Below are 24,093 nucleotides of genomic sequence, written 5' to 3' on the forward strand. Positions count from 1 at the left end.
GTTCATTTCAAAAAGTTCTTTATTCTCTGATTCAGTTTGGAAAGTTTCTTATGTCAAGTTCATTAATTATTTATTTATTTTTTTAATTGTGGGATCTCTCTTCATTGAGGCACGTTCTCTGTGCCTTTGGTTCTCCCATACAATATTCAGAGGAATACTGAGTTAAAATATTGTCAGTATTCATGTATTCTAAACAGTGCATTAAAATGCATAATAAACTACAGTTTCAATTTATATTCTTCTTGGCTGAGATTTGGATTGTAAAACTTGGTAATCTATTTTGTTAGATATTTACAAAGAATTGCTATCTGGGGAGAAAACAGGAATATGGGCTCTGTCCACATAAATGCCCACTGAGCAGTATAGGTAGTTACTGTTTCTAACAACTTCTGTTTGCATTTTTCTTTCTTTCTTTTTTATTAAATCATGGCTGTGTATATTTATGCAATCATGGGGTAAAATGTGCTAGTTTTATATACAATCTGAAATATTTTCATCAAACTGGTTAACATAGTCTTCATGGCACCCTCTTAGTTATTGTGTTAAGACATTTATATTCTACATTTAGTAAGTTTCACATGTACCCTTGTAAGATGCACCGTAGGTGTGGTCCCACCTATTAATCCATTCATGGGTCGATGGACACTTGGGCTTCTTCCATGACTTGGCAATTATGAATTGGGCTGCAATAAACATTCTGGTACAAATATCTTTATTATAATGTGATTTTTGGTTTTTTGGATATATACCTAGTAGAGGAATTGTAGGAATGAATGGCAGGTCTATTTTTAGATCCCTAAGTGTTCTCCAAACATCTTTCCAAAAGGAACGTATTACTTTGCATTCCCACCAGCAGCGTTCCCTTTTCTCCACATCCACGCCAACATCTCTGATTTGGGGATTTTGTGATGTGGGTTAATCTTACTGGAGTTAGATGATATCTCAAAGTAGTTTTGATTTGCATTTCTCTGATGATTAAGGATGATGAGTATTTTTTCATGTGTCTGTAGGCCATGCACCTGTCTTCTTCAGAGAAGTTCCTCTTCAAGTCCCTTGGCCACCCTGAGATGGGATCACTTGTTCCTAATATGTTTGAGTTCTCTGTGGATTTTGGTTATTAAACCTTTGTTGGAGACATAACCTGCAAATATCTTCTCCCACTCTTAGGTCTGTCTGCTTGCTTTACTTACTGTGTTCTTGGCTGTGCAGAAGCCTTTTAGATTGATCAGGTGCCAGTAATGTATTTTTGGTGTTGCTTCAATTACCTGGGGGGTCCTCCTCATAAAATATTTGCCCAGGCTGATTTCTTCAAGTGTTTTCCCTGCACTCTCTTCTAGTATTTTTATAGTTTCATGCCTTAGGTTTAAATCTTTAATCCAATGAGAGTCTATCTTACTTAATGGTGAAAGGTGTGGGTCCAGTTTCAGTCTTCTACTGGTTGCCAGCCAGTTCACCCAGCACCATTTGTTAAATAGGGAATCTTTCCCCCATTGAATGTTTAATTGACTTGTCAAAGATCGAATAACGGTAAGTAGCTGGATTCATCTCTTGGTTCTCTATACTGTTCCATACATCTACTTCTCTGTTTTTGTGCCAATACCATGCTGTTTTGATCACTGTCAATTTGTAGTATAGTCTGAGGTCCGGTAGTGTGATTCCTCCTGTTTTGTTTTTATTTCTGAGTGATGTCTTGGCTATTCAAAGCTTTTTCTGATTCCATATAAAATAAAGTATTATTTTTTGAGATCTTTAAAGTATGACAGTGGAATTTTAATATGGATTGCATTAAAATTATATATTGCTTTGGGTAGTATGAACATTTTAACAATGTTGATTCTTCCCAGCCCTGAGCATGGTATGTTTTTCCATTTGTTAATATCTTGAGCTATTTATTCATAGTTCTCTTCATAGAGATCATTCATGTCCTTTGTTAGGTAAACTCCCAAATATTTCATCTTTTTTGATACTACTGTGAGTGGAATAGAGTCCTTGCTATTTTTTCAGCATGACTAATGTTGGTATATATAAAGGCTACAGATTTATTAGTGTTGATTTGTGACCTGAGATGCTGCTGTATTCTTTGATCACTTCTAAGAGTTTTGTAGTAAAATCCCTAGTGTTTTCCAGATATACAATCATATCATCTGTGAAAAGTGAAAGTTTGATCTCTTCTGACCCTACGTGGAAACCTTTGATCACCTTTTCTTGCCTAATTGTGATGGCTACGACTTCCATTACAATGTTAAAAAGCAGTATAGACAATGGGCAACCTTGCCTAGTTCCTGATATGAGTGGAAATGATTTCAATTTAACTCCATTCAATACAATATTGGCTGTGGGTTTGTTGTGGCCTCTATCAGTTTAAGAAATATCCCTTCTATACCCATTTTTTTAAGTGTTCCCATCACAAAAGGATGCTGAATACTATCAAAAGCGTTTTCTGCATCAATTAAGAGATCATATGGTCTTTGTTTTTTAATTTGTTTATGTGATGAATTATATTTATAGATTTATGTATATTGAACCAGCCTTGAGACCCTGGGATAAATCCCACTTGGTCATGGTGTATAATTTGATGTGTTGCTGGATTCTGTTTGATAGGATCTTGTTGAATATTTTTGCATCAATATTCGTTAGTGATATTGGTCTATAATTTTCTTTTCTTGTTGGGTCTTTTCCTGGTTTGGGGATCAAGGTGATATTTGCTTCATAGAATGTGTTGGGTAGTGTTCCATCTTTTTGTATATTTTGGAAAAGGTTGAGTAATATAGGTACTAGTTCCTCTTTAAAGGCTTGGTAGAATTCTGACGTGAAGCCATCTGGTCCCAGGGTTTTCTTTTAGGGAGATTTTATATAGTTGATGCTATTTCAGAACTTGATATAGACCTGTTCAACATTTCCACTTGATTCTGGCTAAGTGTAGGGAGGTGGCATGCTTCCAAGTATTGATCTGTTTCCTTCAGATTTTCGTATTTCTGAGAATAGAGTTTCTTGTAATATTCATTAAGGAGTTTTTGAATTTCTGAGGAGTCTGTTGTTATTTCATCTTTACCATTTCTGATCGATGAAATTAGACATTTTACTCTTTTTTTTTTTTCCTGGTTAGGTTAGCCAAAGGTTTATTTTATTGACCTTTTCAAAAAACCAACTTTTTGATTTATTGATCTGTTGTATAATCCTTCTATTTTCCATTTCATTTAACTCTGCTAATTTGGTTATTTCTCTTCTTCTGCTGGGTTTGGGATTGGAATTTTCTTCTTTTTCCAGTTGCTTGAGATGTCCCATTATGTTTTTAACTTCCCCTCTTTCCGTTCTCTTAAGGAAGGCTTGCAGTGCTATAAATTTCCCTCATAGGTCTGCCTTTGCGGTATCCCAGAGAATCTGATAACTTGGGTCTTCATTGTCATTTTGCTCCAAAAATTTGGTAATTTTCCTTTGTAATCTCGTCTATGACCCAGTTATTATTCAGCATATGGTTATTTAATTTCCATGTTTTTGTATGAGTATACAGGTTCCTGTTGTTATTGAGTTCAACTTTTATTCCATGATGGTCCAAGAAGATGCAAGGAATAATTTCTATTCTTTTAAATTTGCTGAGGTCAGACTTGTGACCTAAGATGTGATCAATTTTAGAGTATGTTCCTTGGGCTGATGAGAAGAATGTATATTCAGTTTTGTCAGGATGAAATGTTCTGTAGATGTCTGTAAAATCCAATTGTTGAATGGTTAAGTTTAACTCTAAAATTACTTTGCTTAGCTTCTTATTGGAGGATCTATCCAACATTGCCAAAGGAGTGTTAAAATCTCCGACTATTATGGTGCTGGAGGAAATCAAGTTGCTCATGTCTGTTAGAGTCTCTCTTATAAATTGCGGCACATTCTGGTGGGTGCATAAATGTTAATAATTGAAATCTCATCGTGTTGAATGTTACCCTTAACAAATATGAGATTACCATCCTTATCTTTCCTTACTTTTGTTGGTTTAAAGCCTATTGTATATATGAATAAAATTGCAACACCTGCTTTTTTCTGATCTCCATTTGCCTGAAATATAGATGACCATCCCTTCACCCTGAGACTATCTTTGTCTTTTAAGGTTAGATGAGATTCTTGTATGCAGTGGATATCTGGCCTGAGTTTTTGTATCTAGTCAGCCAATGTGTGCCTCTTTAGAGGGCAATTTAAGTCATTCACATTAATTTTAAGTATTGATAAGCCTGGTAGAATTTTGGGTATCAAGTTTTTTGAAGGTCCAGTGGACATTTTTAATCCTTTCACTACTGTGGACCTTGAAATTTGATTAAAATTTTCTGAGTGAGTTTACTTTTGTGGAGGAGGATTGAGCTGGTCATTATGGTGGATAGGTCTGAGTTATCCTGAAGAGCTGGTTTGGTTATGGCAATTCTCCCAACATGTGAATGTCATTAAAGTATTTAATTTCTCCTTCATAAATGAAACTCAGTTTAGCTGGATACAGGATCCTGGGTTGAAAGTTATTTTGTTTTAGGAGATTAAAAGTCAATGACCGCCCTCTTCTAGCTTGAAAGTCTTCAGCAGAGACATCTGCAGTCACTCAAATATTCTCCCCCTTGTAGGCTATGGTTTTCTTATGTCTGGCTGCTTTCAGAATTTTTTCCTTCATTTTAACTTTGGCGAAGTTAATTATAATGTGCCTAGGTGATGTCTTATTCGGGTTGAGTTGTGCTGGGGTTCTGAAACTGTCTGCTGTCTGAATTTCAGAATCTTAGCATGTCTGGAAAGTTCTCCTTCGTTATCTCATGAAGAAGAGCCTCTGTGCCTTTCAGAGCCATCTCATAGCCTTCAGGAATTCCTATAAGGTGAATATTAGTTTTCTTTGAATTATCCCAGAGTGCTCTGAGTGAATGATCTGTTTTTGTTCTCCACTTCTCTTCCTCTTTGAGCATTTAGCAGTGTTCAAAGGCTTTGTCTTCAATTCAGAAATCCTTTCTTCTGCCTGTTCCATTCTGTTACTGAGGGATTCTACTGTATTTCTTGGACCTTTGAGGGCTGCAAATTCTTGTCTCAATGTGTCAAAATCTTTGGTGATTTTGTTTGTTTTGTCTTTGAATTCATTGATTTTGAGACAACTTTTGAAGTGCTCATTGAATTTCTAATTCCAACTTTATCTCCATTCTATTAATCTTATTTGCAATCCAAATTCTGAATTCAATTTCTGGTATCTCAGCCATCTGTTCATGAATGGGATCTTCAATTGTGTCCGCCATATTGTTCCTTGGGGGTGGGGGTTGATCTACTCTGGTTATTCATGATACTGGAGTTTTTCTGCTCATTCTGCCCATGATTATTTTGCACTGTTTGGCTATATGAGCAGATAAGGTGAAGTTGGGTTGGGGGCTCCAGGTGTAGTGATTTAACCAGCCCTTTCCCCAAGAGCTGGGACTGTTGTCTGTACCTTTCCCCCTAGAGCTTTGCCAAGGAGCCGTACAGTGCTACAGCCTGAGAAACTGGGGACCTGCTTGGTGTGGTGGGGCTAAATGGCTCTGTCTTGTTTTCAGCTGGTCTCTGTCCTACCCTAGAGAATCAGTTACTCTGGGTTGAAGTCTCAGCTGTGGAGAAATACAAGCAATTAAGCCACCCTGCCCCGCTGGGCAAAAACTAGAAAAGGAAAATCAAACCTTCCCACAATCACACACCCAGAGTACCACTTTGGATAGTCCTTGGGTGATTGGCCCAGTTCAAGAGGTTCACACCAATTGTCCCAGTCAGCACTGGTTTCAGGTGAGAGAGTTCAAAAAGTCTCTGGCAACTAGATAGCAGGGGTCTGCTGCCAGCTCAAGTATGACTACCTCTGGTGCTCCGTGAAGTCAGAAGGACCCACCCAGCAAATAAATTAGTCTGGGAAGGTTGATGCCTACTTCTCCACCTTGCACCTCTGTCACACCCAGTCATTGGTAACCCTGTAGGGCTGTGACCCAGTTCCCTCCAATGAGCAGATGCTCCAGAGGTTTGTGCCTGCCTGAGTCACAAGGAAATCTATGTCTCCTCGGCCAGGTCGCCACTCTCTACCACTATCTTGCAGGGGGAGCTGAGGCCTGACAACCTCAGGTGCTTAATGGAGGCTAGGACGGTTCACCCAGTTCCAGCCCTGTCCCTGATTGATGTTGCTGACACAACAGAACAACTTTGCAGAATTTGTTTCTGTCCTGGCTATATTCCCCTGTGAATCAGATGCTGTTTGAGTTCACAGAAACTGCGCGACTCAGCCCCAGTCTGTGCCACTGCCCAGAGCTGGTGTGTCTGTCTTGGCTGCAATCTGTGTTGGGGTGGGCGTGGCTAGAGCTCACACTCAGCTTTTGGTTTCTGCCTCTTCCCACCTGCCTTTGTCTCAGCTATGATCCCCTGAAGGCTGCGTTCATCTTAGGCTCACTACAGCAGTCCTTCTGGTTCATCCCTGCCCTGGGAGTATGCCATCTCTTCAAGTGCATGTTCTAGTCTCCACCCTGCCCAGGCAGGTACGCCTCAAGCATACCTTTACTCAGGAGGCCTGCATTTCCATCCCAGACCTGTTCCACCAGTGGCTGCCACGGGAGAAGATGCCTAGCTTCCTCTGGTTGCCCAGAGAGATAGGGAGTGTCTCTCTGAAATATCCCTAGGGTTGTGATCCCTATTGTTCCCACTGCTGCTGCTGCTGCTGCTCTGTGCCACGGGGCACCACCTCTCCCTCTCCTGTATGGTTCTCTCTGTTCACCATCTTCTCCTTTCTCCCATGCCACAGAATCAGCACAGACCAGCAACTGCCAATGCCCTGTCCACGCCTCTTGAGAAAATGCCCAAGAATCTGGACTCCATGGGAGACAGGCTTCTGAACCTTGGGGTGAGAGTGGAGGGGAGTGCTGGGAGTTCCTGATTGCAGGTAGAGAATATATACAGTTTTATATAGTTTTTTTTTTTTTTGTAGAGACAGAGTCTCACTTTACTGCCATTGGCAGAGTGCCATGGTGTCACACGGCTCACAGCAACCTCCAGCTCTTGGGCTTACGTGATTCTCTTGCTTCAGCCTCCCGAGCAGCTGAGACTACAGGCGCCCGCCACAACACCCAGCTATTTTTTTGTTGCAGTTTGGCCGGGGCTGGGTTTGAACCTGCCATCCTCGGTATATGGGGCCGGTGCCCTACTCACTGAGCCACAGGCGCCGCCCTAGTTTTATACAGTTTTATACCTGGCAGGAGAGTGCCATGGCACATTCGTATCTCCTCTCTAGGGAAGGAGCTCTGGTGTTTAGAGGGTCTCTCCTGTGAGATAAAATAGGAGGGGATCTGAACTCTGCTCGCTTGTTTGTATAGAGTATACTGCAAGCCGTTCTCATGGGGGAGGGTACTCTTGTCTGCTTGGTGATGGATTTTGTACCTTTTGTTTCCTTGGAAGTCATAGCTTGCCTCAGCAGGGTTGATGTGCATTCTTCAACCTTCTCTCTTGGCTCAGCTCCAAACCATTGGCTTACTTGCTAAACTTATGTCCTTTAACTCTCCTTCTGGACAGGAGCCTCTGTTGGAAGCTGGCTCCAGTTGGTCTTCTTGCCTCCCCTCCTCATTAATTATTTCTTCCAAAGTGTCTAACTACTGTTAAACTGAACCAATTTTCATTTCAGATATCACATGCTTACTTCTAGAAGTTCTACTTAGTCTTTTTATCTTCTTTTTTGTCATTAAATTTATTTTCCTTTAGGGCAGTGCCTGTGGCTCAAAGGAGTGGGGCATCAGCCCCATATGCTGGAGGTGGTGGGTTCAAACCCAGCCCTGGCCAAAAAATATTTTTCTATTTTCCTTTAATCTTTGAGCATACAGAGCATATTTATAGTAGCTATTTTAATCTTTTCATATGTAATCTCCAGGTTCCCACTTGTTTGTGATAGCAGGGTAAGTCTGATCCCATTTTTCCCAAGGGAGGCAGACGTTCCCATTATATTTTAACCCTCATTGCTCCCTTATGCCCTCTTTACCTTATGTCCTTGAGACTGACCACTTCTGTTTTCTGAACTCTTACACCTTTGAGTTTTGGCATGATTAGTTTCCTTTTACCCTTTCCAAAATCTGATAAATTTCTGTCTTCTTTAAGATTTGGCTATATCTTTATAATCTTTGGGAAATCTAATTTGACTATGCCACCCATCCCATTTTAGTTACTCTGATATGTAGGTGCTTCTGTTATAAAATTTACTTCATTGCATCACAATTTTATTTTTACATTTCCTCAATCAGTTATTTTGAGAGCAGATTCTCTTATAAATATTTGTGTCTGATATGTTATAAAAGCTCAAATATGTTAAAAAATGAGCAACTGTACTCCATATTTGTGACATCAAGGAAAAGCATGTTCTTGATTTGCTTACATTTAAACCTTTTTAAGGATTTGGCAAAGGTAGATTGTTGTATGACTAGCTTCACTTAGGAGGGAAAAAGCAGAGCCTTAGTTTTTGAATGTTATTCCTGAATAAAACAATTTCCAACAATCAATTAATAGAAAGGCAATTAAAAACTTCAAAATATTGTCTGATATGGAGTGATTCACTGTACAGAGAAAATGTAAAGACTACTATACTGAAAGACTGGTTGCTTCTGGCATAATCTGTACTTGAGCAATAACCAAAAGTATTGCTGAGCCTTTTTCAGTAGATGTAAAAGGAGCCATTTTAATCTCTGACAGGACGTGTACACAATTCTGTCATTCTTACTATTTTAATATTTGCATTAAGAACTCTCCAGATATGTACAAACATGGAAGAGCTGTAATCTGCTAAGACAGATGACAAGAAAGGAGGTGGGAGACTTTTTCGGGAGAGTCAAATAAGTTCACTCCAACATAGGGAATGCCTTGGCAAAGAAGAGACTTGAGGAAAGTGTGTAGTGAAGATAACCAAGTGGGGGCTTCATTTATGAGAAAGATGTTATCTGAAGACAAGGAAAGGTAACTCAGGCCTTGGTGATTTATTTTGGATGGGAATTTTTTAAGCTATCAAGAAAAAAATACAATACAATGTCTGTCCATTCATCTACCAACCCTGCCTCCTTCCCTCCCTTCCTTCCTTCCAAATCACACCTAATAGGCTCTATTCCAATGATACTGTAAATTGCTGAAAACAGGCCAGGCTTGGTGGCTCACACCTGTGATCCTAGCACTCTGGGAGGCTGAGATGGGAGGATCCCTTGGGCTCAGAAGTTTGAGAACAGTCTGAGCAAAAGCAAGACCCCGTCTCTACTAAAAATAGAAAAATCATGTCGGGAGCCTATAGTCCCAGTTGTACAGGCGGAAGAGGCAGAAGGATCACTGTGAGATTGCTGTGAGCTAGGATGAGGCCACGGCACTCCACCCTGGGGCAACAGAGAGAGACTCTGTGTCAAAAAAAATTGCTGCAAACATTTTGAAAATTATTTTTTTACAATTGCTTGTGGAATCACTTCTTTTTTCTACCCTGTAATTATACTTTGTTTCTGACTAAGACAATTATCAAATATTTATCAGACTCAGCTCTAATGACTTTTGGTTGTTTTCAAAACTCATATATGGAGGAAGATTTCCCAACACTGAGTATATTTAGAATAATTGGTTGTAATTTAAAATGCAGGAAAACATAGTAGCAAACAGACTACCAGTTGAACATAAAGCAGTGGGGAAGAAAATGGCTATTAACCAAACACCAGTATAGAATACATGTATCCATGAGGCAGAGCTAAAGCTGCTATGCAAATAATGCCTGCAGCAAGGAGCAAAAAACAATGAGCATCTAAATATGCACATGGGAAGGGCAGTGTAATACACCTGTTCTTTCAGACTCAATCACAGGCTACAACATTGTACCTCACAACTGTGTTCTCTAAGCCATTCTAGAAAATAAAATAGGTATATGATTCATATTTAAGTAGGAACACGTTAGTTGATGTTTTTGTTCGTGATAAAATACTACTGTATAGAAAATTATGTATAGAAATTACACAATGAACTTAGCTGATTAAATCATTTGTATTTAGTCATATCAACAACTATGAAAATTTAGCTTAATTTTTACTAAAAATCTCAGAAAAGACAAACTTTTTTCTTAACTTTTGGAACCAATGTCAAGGATTTTTAAAGCTATTTTAACAATATTACAACCTAAGAACGATGATAAGACAGAAACAGGGAAACGCTGAGCTTTAATTGGGCTTTAGACCAAATGGACTTAACAGATATTTACAGAACATTCTACTCAATAACTACAGGATACACATTATTTAAGCTTGAAACATTCTCCAAGATATACCACATGGTAGGCCACAAAATAAGTCTTCACAATTATTTAAAACTTGGAATCTTACCAAGTATCTTCTCACACCACATTGGAATAAAGCTAGAAATCAATAGGAAGAGGAACTTCAGAAACCACGCAAACATATGGAGATTAAACATGTTCTTGAGCATTTCTAGGTTACCGAGGAAATAAAGATGGAAACTAAAAAAGTTTTTGAAATGAATGAAATTTTTTTTTTTTTTTTGTTAAGACAGAGTTTCACTTTATCGCCCTCAGTTGAGTGCCGCGGCCTCACACAGCTCACAGCAACCTCCAACTCCTGGGCTTACGCGATTCTCTTGCCTCAGCCTCCCGAGCAGCTGAGACTACAGGCGCCCGCCACAACGCCCGGCTATTTTTTTGTTGCAGTTTGGCCGGGGCCGGGTTTGAACCCGCCACCCTCGGTATATGGGGCTGGCGCCCTGCTCACTGAGCCACAGGCGCCGCCCGAAATGAATGAAAATTAAAGCAACATACCAAACCCTGTGGGATACAGCAAAAATAGTACTAAAAGAGAAATTTATTGCATTAAATGCTTACATCAAAAAAGTGGAAAGATCACAAATTAACAACCTAATATTGCACCTCAAAGAACTAGAAAAATAAGAATAAACCAAACCCAAGTTAGCTGAGAAATGAGACAACAAAGATTAAAGGAGAACTAGATGAAATAGAGACTAGAAAAACAACACAAAGGACAATGAAACAAAAAGTTGGTTAGACAAGATAAACAAAATTGATAAACCACTCACTAGACTAAGGAAAGAAGAGAGAAGCTCTGAATAAAAACAATCAGAAAGTAGAAAAGGAGACATTAAAATGATACCACAGAGATATAAAAGATGATCAGAGACGATTATGAACAATTATCTGCTCATAAACTAGAAAACTTAGAGAAATTGGATGAATTCCTGAAAACATACAACCTCCCAAGAGTGAACCAGGAAGAAATGGAACTCCTGAATAGACTGATAATGTGCAGTGAGATTGAATCAGTAATCAAAATTCTTCACCCCCACACCCAAAAGCTCAGGACCAGATAAATTCACAACCAAATTTATCTACCAGACATACAAAAAAGAACTGGTGCCAATTCTACTGAAACTGTTCAAAAGACCTAGAAGGAGGGACCCCCTCCCCAACTCATTCCACTAAGATGGTATCACCCTAATACCAAAGCGAGAAAAGGATGCAACAATAACAAAAGAAAACTATAAACCAATATCGCTGGTGAAAACAGAAAAGTCCTTAACAAAATACTAGCAAACTGAATCCAACAGCACATCAAAAGGATAAATTATCATGATCAAGTGGGTTTCATCCCAAGGATACAAGGATGGTTCAACATAAGCAAGTCAATAAATGTGATTTGTCACATAAACAGAAATAAAAACAAAAAAGATATGATCATCTCAACAGACACAGAAAGTGCCTTGATGATAAACACCCTCGAAAAACTTGTCATAGAAGAAATATACCTCAAGATAATAAAAGCCATATGTGACAATCCCACAGCCAACATCATACTGACTATGGAAAAGTTGAAAGCATTTCCCCTAAGAACTAAAAGAAAACAAAGCTGTCCACTTTCAGCACTTCTGTTCAACATAGTACTAGAAGTCCTAGCCAGGGCAATCAGGCAAGAGAAAGAAAGAAAGGGCATCCAAATTAGAAAAGAGGAAGTCACATTATCTCTGAGTGCTAATGATATGCTCATATACCCAGAAAACCCTGTAGACTCTGCCAAAAACTGCCAGATTTGATAAATGAATTCATCAAAGTCTCAAATTATAAAATCAATGTACAAAAATCAGTAGTATTTCTATATACTAACAATAACCAAGCTGAGAACCAAGTATTTCTATATACTAATAATAACCAAGCTGAGAACCAAATCAAGAACCCAATCCCATTTACAATAGCTGCAAACAAAAAAATAGTTAGGAATATATTTAACAAAGGAGGAGAAAGATCTCTACAAGGAGAATACGGACCACTGATGAAAGAAATTGTTGATGACACAAACAAATAGAAAAACATCTCATGCTCGAGGATCAGAAGAGTCAATATTGTTAAGCCATGCATACTGTCCAAAGCAATCTACAGCTTCAGGACAATTATATCAAAACACCGACATCATTTTTATAGTATTAGAGAAAACAATTCTAAAATTCGTATGGAACCCAAATACAGGAGTGGAGCCTGAATAACCAAAGCAATCCTATGGAAAAGGAACAAAATCAAAGGCATCACCATTACCTGACTTCAAATTATACTACAAGCCTATAGTAACCAAAACTTCATGGTACTGACATAAAAGATGAATAGAATAGAACAGAGAACCAAGAAATAACACCATATACTACAACCAACTGATCTTTGACAAAAGAAACAAAAACATACACTGGGAAAGAACTCACTGTTTCGTAAGTGGTAGTGGGAAAATTGAATAGTCACAATCAGGAAGGATGAAATTGGATTTTTTATCTCTCACTAGTTACAAAAATAAACTAAAGATGGATTAAAGACTTAATGTAAAACCTAAAACAATAAAAATCCTAGAAGAAAACCTAGGAAAAACTCTTCCAGACATTGGTCTAGGCAAAGAATTTATGACTAAGACCCCAAAAGCAAGTGCCATAAAAACAAAAACAGATAAATGGGACTTAATTAAACTAAAATAATTCATCACAGCAAAAGAAATAACTAAAAGAATAAACAGACAACATACAGAATGGGAGAAAATAGCTACAAACTACGTATTTGACAGAGGATTAATACCTAGAACCTAAGGGGAACTCTAACAACTCAGCAAGGAAAAAAATCAAACAGCCCCATTAAAACATGGGCAACAGATATGAACGTGACACAAATATAAGAGGGACTTTGTCTAACAAATTCAATCAGTGAAATCTAATTCTTTGTACCCTCATGGAATTTCAAACAATTAAAAAAAAAGATACGAAGAGATATTTTTTAGAAGTTAGATAGAAATGGACCAAAAAAATGAAGAATGCTCAACATTATTAATCAGAAAAATGCAAATTAAAGCCACAATGAAATACTGCCATTTTATTTCAATTAGAATGACAATAATTAAAAAATAAAAAACAATAGATGTTGGCTTGGACATAGTGAAAACGAAATAGTTACACACTGTTGGTGGAAATGTTAATTAATACAACCTCTATGGAGATGGGTATGAAGATTTCTCAAAGAACTAAAGGGAGACCTAACTCTTGATCTGCAATCCCACTACTGGGTATCCACCCAAAAGAAAAGAAATCACTGTACCAAAAAGACACCTGTATTTGTGTGTTTGTTCTGGCACAGTTCACAACTGGAAAGAGGGGGACTCAATCTAGGTGACATCAACTGCTGAGTGGGTATAGAAAGGATGAAATGAGGTCTTGTACACCAAATTTGATAGAACTGGATGCCATTATACTAAATGAAGCAACTAGGGCTAGAAAAACACATGCTGAATGTTCTTACGTATAAGTGGGAGTTAAAATACAGCTACAGCAGGATACACAGTGCTATAAGGGACACTGGAGACTCAAAATGCAGGAAGGTGAGGGAGAAAAATTATCTATGGGGTATGATGTACCTGAGTACTCAGGTGATGGTTACAATGAAAGCCCACACTAACCCATTGCACAATATATACATGTAACAGAATTCAACTTGTACTCCCTAAATCTATTAAAATTAAAAAAAAAAAAATCTGTGAGTGAAAAAATGGCTCAGTGTTACCAGCCTTCAGACATTTTGGTCAACCATTTAATTCACTTTAGAAATGATTTGGGAAGATGTTTGGAGAACACTAAGGGATCTAAAAATAGACCTGCCGTTCAATCCTACAATCCTCTACTAGTTATGTATCCAGAAGACCAAAAATGACATTATAACAAAGATATTTGTACCAGAATGTTAATTGCAGCCCAATCCATAATTGCTAAGTCATGGAAGAAGCCCAAGTGGCCATCGACCCACGAATGGATTAATAAATTGTGGTATATGTACACCGTGGAACATTATGCAGCCTTAAAGAAAGATGGAGACTGTACCTCTTTCGTGTTTACATGGATGGAGCTGGAACATACTCTTCTTAGCAAAGTATCTCAAGAATGGAAGAAAAGTATCCAAGGTACTCATCCCTGCTATGAAACCAATTTATAGCTTTCATATGAAAGCTATAACCCAATTATAGCCCAAGAATATGGGGAAAAGGGAGAGGGAGGGAAGGGAGGGGGAGGATGGATTGAGGGAGGGTGATTGGTGGGACCACACCTAAGGTGCATCTTACAGGGGTATATGTGAAATTTACTGAATGTAGAATATGAATGTCTTAACACAATAGCTAAGAGGGTACCGTGAAGGCTATGTTAACCAGTTTGATGAAAATATTTCAGATTGTATATAAAACCAGCACATTGTACCCCATGATTGCATTAATGTAATGCAAACCCACTTGAGCTGGCCGGTTGGAATCCAGCCCAGGCCTGCCAAACAACAACAACAACTACAACCAAAAAATAGCCAGGTGTTGTGGTGGGCACCTGTAGTTCCAGCTACTTGGGAGGTTGAGACAAGAGAATTGCTTAAGCCCAGGAGTTGGAGGTTGCTGTGAGCTGTGATGCCACAGCATTCTACCCAAGGTGACAGCTTGAGGCTCTGTTTCAAAAAAAAAAAAAAAAAAACCCAGCACATTGTACCCCACGATTGCATTAATGTACACAGCTATGATTTAATAAAAAAAAGAAAAGAAAAGAAATAAGCCAAACTTTGCCACAAAACAATCTTTTAAAAACTCACCTCTCATTAACTCTGTTCATGAAGGAAGAAGCAAGCTCAGCACTTGAGCAAGAATATGGTAGCCTGGTCTCAAATGATCTTCTAGTCATTTTGGCCTCAAGAACACATCATATTGTCTCAAACAGCTGAGTTGCAACCTAGAGTCCCCAAAGTGGCAGGATACACTTTTCTATTCACGTCATACGTAGTGTAACACACCATAAAATCGGTGGCATCTCTTTCCTGACCCTGTGTACATATATGTGTATATATTTTGTTGGTTTTTTTTTTTTTTTGTGGTTTTTGGCCGGGGCTGGGTTTGAACCCGCCACCTCCGGCATATGGGACCGGCGCCCTACTCACTGAGCCACAGGCACTGCCTATGTGTACATATTTTGTATTGGCAAAGGTAGCTGCTTTAATTGTGTGTTTGGATATAACACTGGGGGAATCTCTGATAAATAGGCAATGTGAAACTGTTTGTGTGATACTGCAAAATGTCAGTTTATGCTAACCCTCAAACCTCTTTTGCTTCCCTTTAACTTCAGTTTCTATTGTTCTTTCAGATGGTGATTCTTTTCCTTTCCTCCCCCCATCTGCCCTCTGACTGCTTGGTGCTTTTCAGTTAGTTTTTCTGGTTAAACGTTTTAAGCCTGTTAAACTTGGAAGAGCTTTAGCTTCATAGTACCCGGAGTGTTATTCTGAGGAGTACGCTGAAAAATAATACAGTTGTCCAAAAATTGGTACAGTTTGAGAACAAATGGTACATTTTGTCTCTGGTATGGGATAAATTAGGAACACCTGAAGGGCAACCAGGAAAGAAAGGGGAACTTGGATAATCCAAGAATTCCCATCATTCTGGTCTCAAGCTAACCTCTTTTGGAGACTATTGTAGAATAAATGTTAAGCTGTTGAGTTTCTCCCCCACTTACTTTTCTAAACACTGGCCTTTTGTAGCTCTTCCCCCCCCGCCCCCCTCCCCCGGAACATTCAGAGGTCATCCAAAATAGTGACAAACAGGTCACCACTGAAGAGCTGGAAAGAATCACCCACTTCTCCTGCTCATCACCCAGCACTGGGCTCACATGTAACTGGCATTCAACATACGGTGTGGAAAGGATCTCTCTGAGGCTTGCAGGTAAATAAGGAATGTCTGGGTTGGCAGGCTCACACTGATAAACGCTGCTGCTGAGTTCTCTCGGGGACACACTTAGAAACAGGAGTGTTCTAGTCCCAACAACCCAGAGACGCAAGCCTGGCATGGTGGTGGGCGCCTGTAGTCCCACAGACTCCAGAGGCTAAGGTGGGAGGATCGCTTAAGTCCAGGAGTGCAAGAACAGCCTGGGCAACAGAGTGAAATTCCATCTCTAAAAATAAAAAAAGAAAGAAAAAATGAAAAAAAACCTAGTTGTGCACATCTGTAGTTGCAGCTACTCTGGAGGCTGCGGTGGGAGAATCACGAGCCCAGGAGTTAGGGGCTTTGGTGAGCTATGATCACACCACTGTGCTTCAGCCTGGGTGACAGAGGGAGACCCTGTCTCTGGGAAAAAACCCAGATAACAAAAAAATCACAGATACAAAGCAGAAAAATAAAGCACCCTTCTGGGCCCGTGGACTGCTGCTGTTGACGTCATCCACCATTCTGCAACCTCCTGAAAAAGCCGAGGAATGTACAGGACACTCTTCCCTTCCCTGGGCACGTCTTTGCTGACCTTCCCACCGCAGCTCTTTGCATACATATTACCTGGAACACACCTGTCCCATCTTCACTGGTCAGATTTGTGTTCATCCATTAGGTTTTAACAAAAATTTCAATTTTTCAAGACACTTTCTAGATCACCTCGATCTAAATTGAATTCTCCTGTTAGATTCTCTCAGAGTACCCTCCGCTGAGCCTCCCCGGCACTTCTTACAGTTTGTAACTGTGCACACCCTGTGTTACTGATGGTGTTTATGGTGGTTTCTCCACCAACCTCTCCCCTCCAGGAGTGCAGGGAACAACTCTATTGTGTGCAAGACGTATCCTTAGGACTTACTACGGTGCCCAGCACATGGCGGGGGCTCAACACAGATCTTCTTTGGGGTGGGAGCAGCACAGGTGTTCTTTTCTTTTAAAAGAGTGGTTTGATCTTGGCACTGATGTTTGAACTTCATTTAAGGGTAGGTAGTAAAGGTCGAAATATAAAATTTAACACAAAACAATGACAAATGAAAGTTATCTTTTCCTAGTGATATAAATTTATAGTGGAACTAAAGAGTTATGTGAGTTACAAAGAAAACTAATAGGGAACTAATTGATGGGGAACTAATTGACCCATCAATTTGAGATTTGGTCATAATACTTAAATGGTTCAAATAACAAGTGTTCAAGTCTATTTTTTTATGAAATTTATTTCCAAATTGAAGTGGCAGTGTATACAAAGATAACAGAGCTTGTGATAATTTACAGAAATGTTTGCTACAACATGCACATTAGGAAGTGTTTCAAACATATACATATTAGGTTTCATGCTGAATAAATAATCCCCCCAAATTAATTTTTATTTTTACATAAAAATATAATATTGCACTCTTAACAAGACCAGTTATTTTGCATATTTTCCTCTTTAGATAAATGATGAAATTCGGCCTTAAAAAAAGACTTAAGTAGCAACCCTATATCTAATAGGGAACTAATTTAAAGTTCTCAGTAAAAAAAAACGAAAGCTAGACAATAGCTGCAAATTTTTTTCTTAAACAAAGCAAATCACTTCAACGTGAATAGGAATAATCTCATCTCTGCACCCATTTGGCCCTTGGAATTAACACCTTGCTTGCGGAAACCATGATCTAAATGCAGCCTGTTAAGTGTCCTTACAGTAAGGACACCTCATGTGCACGTGTACGCAGTTAAAGGTTAGAAGCGCACGTGGCCGCTTGCATTCTCTATCTGCAGAGATCCTGGAATTGTATTTTTATGTAGCTTTTGAGCAGAATGTTGTAGAAAGTCTGGAAGTTACAAAAGTAGTTCTGTAAACACCATATGAATGAAATTTCCATAACAAATGCACAAGTTATTCTGAGGCAGGGATATATATTTTTACCCCATAGTAACATATTACTGAGCTTATTTTACAGTGTTTTTGAAGCCAATAAAGCAGCACCCCAAGTAAAAATATAGCCATAATATCACAGTAGAGACAGACTCTTCCAAGATTTTCAGGAATTCTGTCTTTTTGGTGTCTAAGTTTACCATAGAGTATTTTTAGATTTTACCATTGTTCCTAGATTTCTCAGGTGGTATAGGTTGGTAGAAACAGAATGAAAACAGTTTCCTGAAATAATTACTCTGTCTGTTGTTTAAAACAAAATAAGCTGCCCCTTTTCTTTTCTAATTCCGTTTGGGGGGAGAGAATCCTTTCTCCATTAAATGCCTCCCCTTGGCTGTCTTATCAGTACCTGTGCAAACGTCTCTCCAAGTCAAGGCTTTTTATTGCGAACTGTGACGTATACAATGCTCTTAAATGGTAGATTTTGATAGATGTATCTTTGTGTTTAAACCTTAGTGATTCAACTAAGGACATTCACTGTCTAGTGTTATGGATTTAAAGTAAAATTTTATGAAGAAACACAATGTGTCTGAAATCAGAGATACCTGTATTCTTGTTTGTGGTTGTCAAAAAATTCTGTTTCTCCTTTGAGCTAAGAAGGCAACTGGCAAAAGCTGCCTAACATTGGGATTCATGAGTAGTCTGATTTTAGTATTCAGATAGTCCATAAAATGTTCAGGGCAGAGGCATCTACTGAGTAATTTGCTTCTCAAGGAAAACACTTACTGAGTTCTGAAAATTCTTATCTTTTTTTTTTTTTTTTACCTTTTTTTGGGGGTCTGTATGTGGGGGGCATATCTCAGGGCAGAAAACTTTAAAAATACAAATTTTGGAGTATTTTATGTAAACAATTAGCAAACCAACTTAAATTTTACTGGCTCTTTTGGAATAACAGAAAAAGAGGAGATCTTAATTTCTCTTTGGAATATCCTTGTGGGGAAAAAAAACTTGAAGAATATAATTTTAATTTACTATGTAAGACTTAAAACTTGTGTATACTGACACAATTTTATAGATTATCAATATATTAATATTGAACTTTCTTCTCCGGACCTTGTGAGGCTTTAGAATTTTGTGCAGATAAATACATTTTATCTTTATTTGGATGTTTGTTTAGACATCCATTTCTTCAGGTTCAACCTCCTAAAACTGGTCAACCAATCTGGTTTGGAGTTAAAGTGCTTTGGAGACTGTGAGGTTCTCACACATTCATCCGGCTGCATAGCTACTGAGAAAAGAATAGAACATCGGCTGTTTCAGGCGTTGCTGGTCCTTCCGACACCAGGCAATCACGGTCCCATCACTGTTGGCTGTGTATAAATGGTGGCCATCACAAGAAAATGTAAGGCTGTAAAAAAGAAAAGATCACATTTGTCAGTATATTTTTAAAAACTACGTTAGCATATTGGCCATCGTGTGGAAGTTCGTGTAAGGAAGTTAAGGCATCTTCACTGGAGCAGAGACATGAACTGAACGACAGCCTCCACCTGCCTTCTTTTTACTGGGGTTCTAATACAGTCACTCTGCTGCCACCTTGGTGATGCTCATTCTGACCAGGTGAGACAGAAGAAAGTCACCATCAAAGAGCTCAGTGCATTATGTTCCTTTTTTATGTATTTTGTTTTTCTACTTGTTTATACTTTATTACCTAAACAACAAATATTTGGGTGTAGGAAACTTTAAAAAAATATAACAGTACTATGTTGCCTTCTTGGAGAAATAAATATAATTACTTAAAGGATATATTTCATTTGCCCTAACGAAAAAAGGGGCTCGGTGCCCATAGCTCAGTGGTTAGGGTGCTGGCCACATACACCGGTGCTGGCAAGTTTGAACAGCCCGGGCCTGCTAAACAACAACAGCAACTACAACAAAAAATAGCTGGGCATTGTGGCGGGCACCTGTAGTCCCAGCTACTTGGGAGGCTGAGGCAAGAGAATTGCTTAAGCCCAAGAGTTTGAGGTTGCTGTGAGCTGTGACACCATGGCACTCTACCAAGCGTAACATAGCGAGACTGTCTCAAAAAAAATTTTTTTAAAAAGGGCAAAAAAGGTAATATAATAAAAAAACTTTAGGTTCTTTTAAACTCTAAATTTAGTACATTAAAAATAAATTTATTTTAAGAAAGTAGAATTTGTTTCTTGTACCCTCAATAAATCCCCAACCATAAAAAAAAAAAAGAAAAGAAAGTAGAATTTGAATCACTTCTTTTCCAATTGAGTTTTGAAAGTCAAATTTATCAGCTAAGCAAAGGGTAACTGGTTGTTTATCTATCTTATCAAGTGTATTCTTGCTACTATCAAGTGAACGTAATGCACTGAACTCTTTGATGGTTTTTTTCAAACAAGGAAGGAAAAAGTGTAATTCCAGAGGCCTCCCCTGGGCATATGAGCAGCATGTCTTTCCATTAGACTCTGGCTGTGATTTTGAGCTCCATGAAGACAAGCAGTGTGGCTCTTTTTGCTCCTCGGTCATGGATAACCTCCTAGGTGACACATGGTCAGCTTTTCGTGGTGTCTTCAACCACATATTTTTTTTAGGTCTGTGCGCTTTCATATGGCTGTAAGAAAAATATAATCGTAAATTATATTATGAAGAATGGGGGCAGGGAGATCTTACCTTATGATAGGCTTATTTGATTTGAGGAATGTAATTTCTCTCACAGGCTTTAAGTCCCATGTGCTCCATAACCTAGAGGGGGAAAAAGTCATCACTAATTATGCAAACTAAAACTGTCTTCACTAAAATCCCCTACGTATTTGTTTATTCATTGTAAGTCATTAGGAAGGAAATATAACAAGCAATGAACTGTAGTTACCACTGGGAGGTTTGCAGGCGAGATATGGGAATAAGGGAACTTTTAGCTTTATATACTGTCGTACTGTTAATCTTTTATATTAACATAAAACTCAAAACTGCACTAAAGCTATCTTTATTCTTTAGAAATAAAACAGGAAGAACCTATATTGGGAGATGTCTTAAAAATCTCTAAACACTGAATGCTAATATGCCCAGATATCAAAAACTAATTTCTGAAACTGCTGTGTCCTTATGAGTAAAAGCAAAAAAAGAATCCAAATTCTTCTTTCCTACCTTACAATTCCATTTTCTAATCCTCCGGCAATTACATTGATAGATATCCCCTCAGGCTGGTTGGAGAAAGCAACGGAACAAATGATCTCCCGACAGTGGACATGTCCAACGAGGTCTCCGTTCACTGTCCAGAGTCTGAGGTCACTGCCTCCACCAGCTAAAACATCCAAATCATCCTGCAGGTTACCGGAATGCAACTATCTCAGAGCCACTCACACTGGGGCCCAGCATTGCATCCCTGAGGGCCATGCTTATTTGCTTAGAGATGGTGTCTATAAGCAATCCATGACTGAAGACTATTAATGCAATGACTACTTTATGAGTTGTATAGAGTTTCCCATATTTATCTAGGGACAATGATCAATGACAAAATAAAAAAGCAATCTCCAATGTAGTGCAGGGTAAATTAATAATAAATCCTTGTCTAATTACAAATACAAATTAAAAGTATTTCAGCATGTAAACTATCAAATCTGAATTATGTTTGAATTCACGGCATAATAGGCGTACAGCATAGCACACAGGAGAACCAAGAGACCCCCCTGAGCCGAAGCATAAAGTGCTGCAACCTATTCCCCATGAATTCACAGCATAATGGTCATACAAAGCTTTGTCACATTCAATGGTCAGGAGCTTCCCTGCTGGAACCTTTTCCCCATGAATTCGTGGCATAATAGGTATTAAAAATAAAAGGCTATTGTAAGAATGTTTCTCTTCATTGACTAAAAGTGTGGTGTTCCCTTCCCCACTTGCTTTTAAAGAAGTATTAAAAGCAAATTTTAATAGTGTCCTAAACAAAAAGAAAATACCTAGAAATCCAAACAATTTCCATCTTTTTTTTTTTTTTTTTTTTTTTTGATTTTTGGCCAGGGCTGGGTTTGAACCCACCACCTCGGGCATATGGGAATGGCGCCCTACTCCTTGAGCCACAGGCGCTGCCCGCCAAACAATTTCCAAAAAGAGTAGAAAATATTCTGTGAAATCAGCTGTGAGAAAAGACTAATGTGACTTTTAAAGAGGAAAAAAAAGGCTGTAGTAAAAATTACCTTAGTTAAAAACTCTTAAAAAAAAGAAGAACATTTATTCTTACAAGGTGTCCAACCTGCCACCCAGAGGCCACGTGCTGACTTGGTGAGGACCTATTTTGCTTATGTGTGGTGTTGGATATCACAAAAAGGACACATCCATGCACTATTTTTTTTTCTTTTTTAGCTAATCAGCTTTCTGTTAGTGTTTGTGTACTTAATGTGTGGCCCCAAGACAGCTCTTAAGTCTTCCAGTATGTGGGCAGAGGAAAAAAAAAGTTAGACATCCCAGGAGGGACCCATGTGGATACCAAACTCCATGGATTTGCTCAAGTCCTTTACATAAAATGCTGTGGTGCTGGCATATACCTGTCTCTGTATTACCCGTGTAGTACCTAATGCAACAGAGATGCTATGAAGTAGTTACACTGTATTGTTTGGGGAATAATGATTTTTAACAAAAAAAGTGTGTACATGTTCAATACAGACACAATCACACATTTTTTTGTCCCTCCATTTTTTCATTCCTCTGTTGGTTGAGATCCATGGATGTAGAACCCACACAATCAAAGGCCAGCTGTATGTATGCACATACATATGTGCTTATCTGTTTTTAATTTTGATTTTAACGTTACTTGGATGGTGCCCACTAAATAGTCAAGTTTTTTTTTTTTTTTTGAGACAGAGTCTCACTGTGTCACCCTTGGTAGAGTGCCATGGCGTCACACAGCTCACAGCAACCTCCAACTCCTGGGCTTAAGTGATTCTCTTGCCTCAGCCTCCCAAGTAGCTGGGACTACAGGCGCCAGCCACATGCCCGGCTATTTTTTTGTTGCAGTTGTCATTGTTGTTTAGCTCGCCCAGGCCAGGTTCAAATCAGCCAGCCTTGGTGTATATAGGTGGTGCTGTAAAACTGTGCTCCGGGCACTGAGCCAATAGTCAAGATTTTTGGTAGGCTAAATCTTGTAACTTTCTTCCCTTCTTGGCCTGTAAGAAAATAGGATGATGAATTCTAGTCTGCATCACTAAATATTAAGTTTGGCGTCTTTTAAGAAGTAATTTAAAAAATTATGTTCTTTATATGTCAAATGTTCTTTAAGATTCCTTTTACAAATGTATAAAGAGGCCTTTGAAAAGGTGAGAGGGCTTTGGTTCAAATTGGAAAAAATATTTTACCCTTCATAACTACACATACTGTGCACTACCCAGGGACACCTGAATACCCTACTAGTGAGTTGGTAATTGCAGCAAAAGTAATTTTGTTTCTAGTTCCCATATGCCTAGCTGAAACAATATCACAGATATAAATCACTATAGGCAGCATGAAAATAATTAACTTTACAAAATTCAGTTCCCTCAGGACTAGTCCTAACTTTTCAAACATTGCCAAAACAAGAAAGTGGAGAACACTATATACAAAATCATTACATTATTTCCCCAGCATCCCTCTCGATGTGACACACTAAAATCTGTTAATGTATAATTGGCAAAGTCATCAATCATTTGCTCACACTTGTATTACCAAAGTCAACTGTTTAAACGAGATCTTGTCCTTTAGTTACGGTCGTTAGAAAATGGAAAGGTTTTCATGATACTATTTTATGACTGGGGGCTAAGACTGGCAAAAACATGTTCACATCTGAAATCTTTAATCATGATGGAAGAGATTTCTTTTCTTGAATACTATTCTCACTATTTACTCTTAATGAATGTTTTGGAAAAACAACAACAAATCTCCCAGAGACCTGCAGTATAATTAAAAAATAAATACAATATTTGATCT

At 38.5% G+C, this 24,093-nt stretch overlaps 2 protein-coding genes across 10 annotated transcripts in view; one reads left to right on the forward strand and one right to left on the reverse strand.

Moving 5' to 3' along the window:
• Positions 1–24,093, forward strand: part of LOC128596361 (uncharacterized) — a 37,214-nt gene that overhangs the window by 4,399 nt on the left and 8,722 nt on the right. Inside the window, exon 2 of the mRNA XM_053606027.1 lies at positions 6,758–6,895. Within this exon, the coding sequence (XP_053462002.1) occupies positions 6,758–6,889 (132 nt within the window). The 3' untranslated portion in view covers positions 6,890–6,895. The remainder of the gene's footprint in view (positions 1–6,757; positions 6,896–24,093) is intronic.
• Positions 19,301–24,093, reverse strand: part of LYST (lysosomal trafficking regulator) — a 205,892-nt gene continuing 201,099 nt past the window's right edge. For all 9 annotated transcript variants that reach the window (XM_053605218.1, XM_053605216.1, XM_053605215.1 and 6 more), the window contains 3 exons: positions 21,286–21,442; positions 20,812–20,883; positions 19,301–19,540 (listed from right to left, as the gene is read on the reverse strand). In XM_053605218.1, coding sequence (XP_053461193.1) covers positions 19,402–19,540; positions 20,812–20,883; positions 21,286–21,442 — 368 coding nt within the window. In that variant the 3' untranslated portion in view covers positions 19,301–19,401. The remainder of the gene's footprint in view (positions 19,541–20,811; positions 20,884–21,285; positions 21,443–24,093) is intronic.

This window comes from Nycticebus coucang, chromosome 10 (genome assembly GCF_027406575.1).
Source record: "Nycticebus coucang isolate mNycCou1 chromosome 10, mNycCou1.pri, whole genome shotgun sequence".
NCBI lineage: Eukaryota > Metazoa > Chordata > Mammalia > Primates > Lorisidae > Nycticebus > Nycticebus coucang.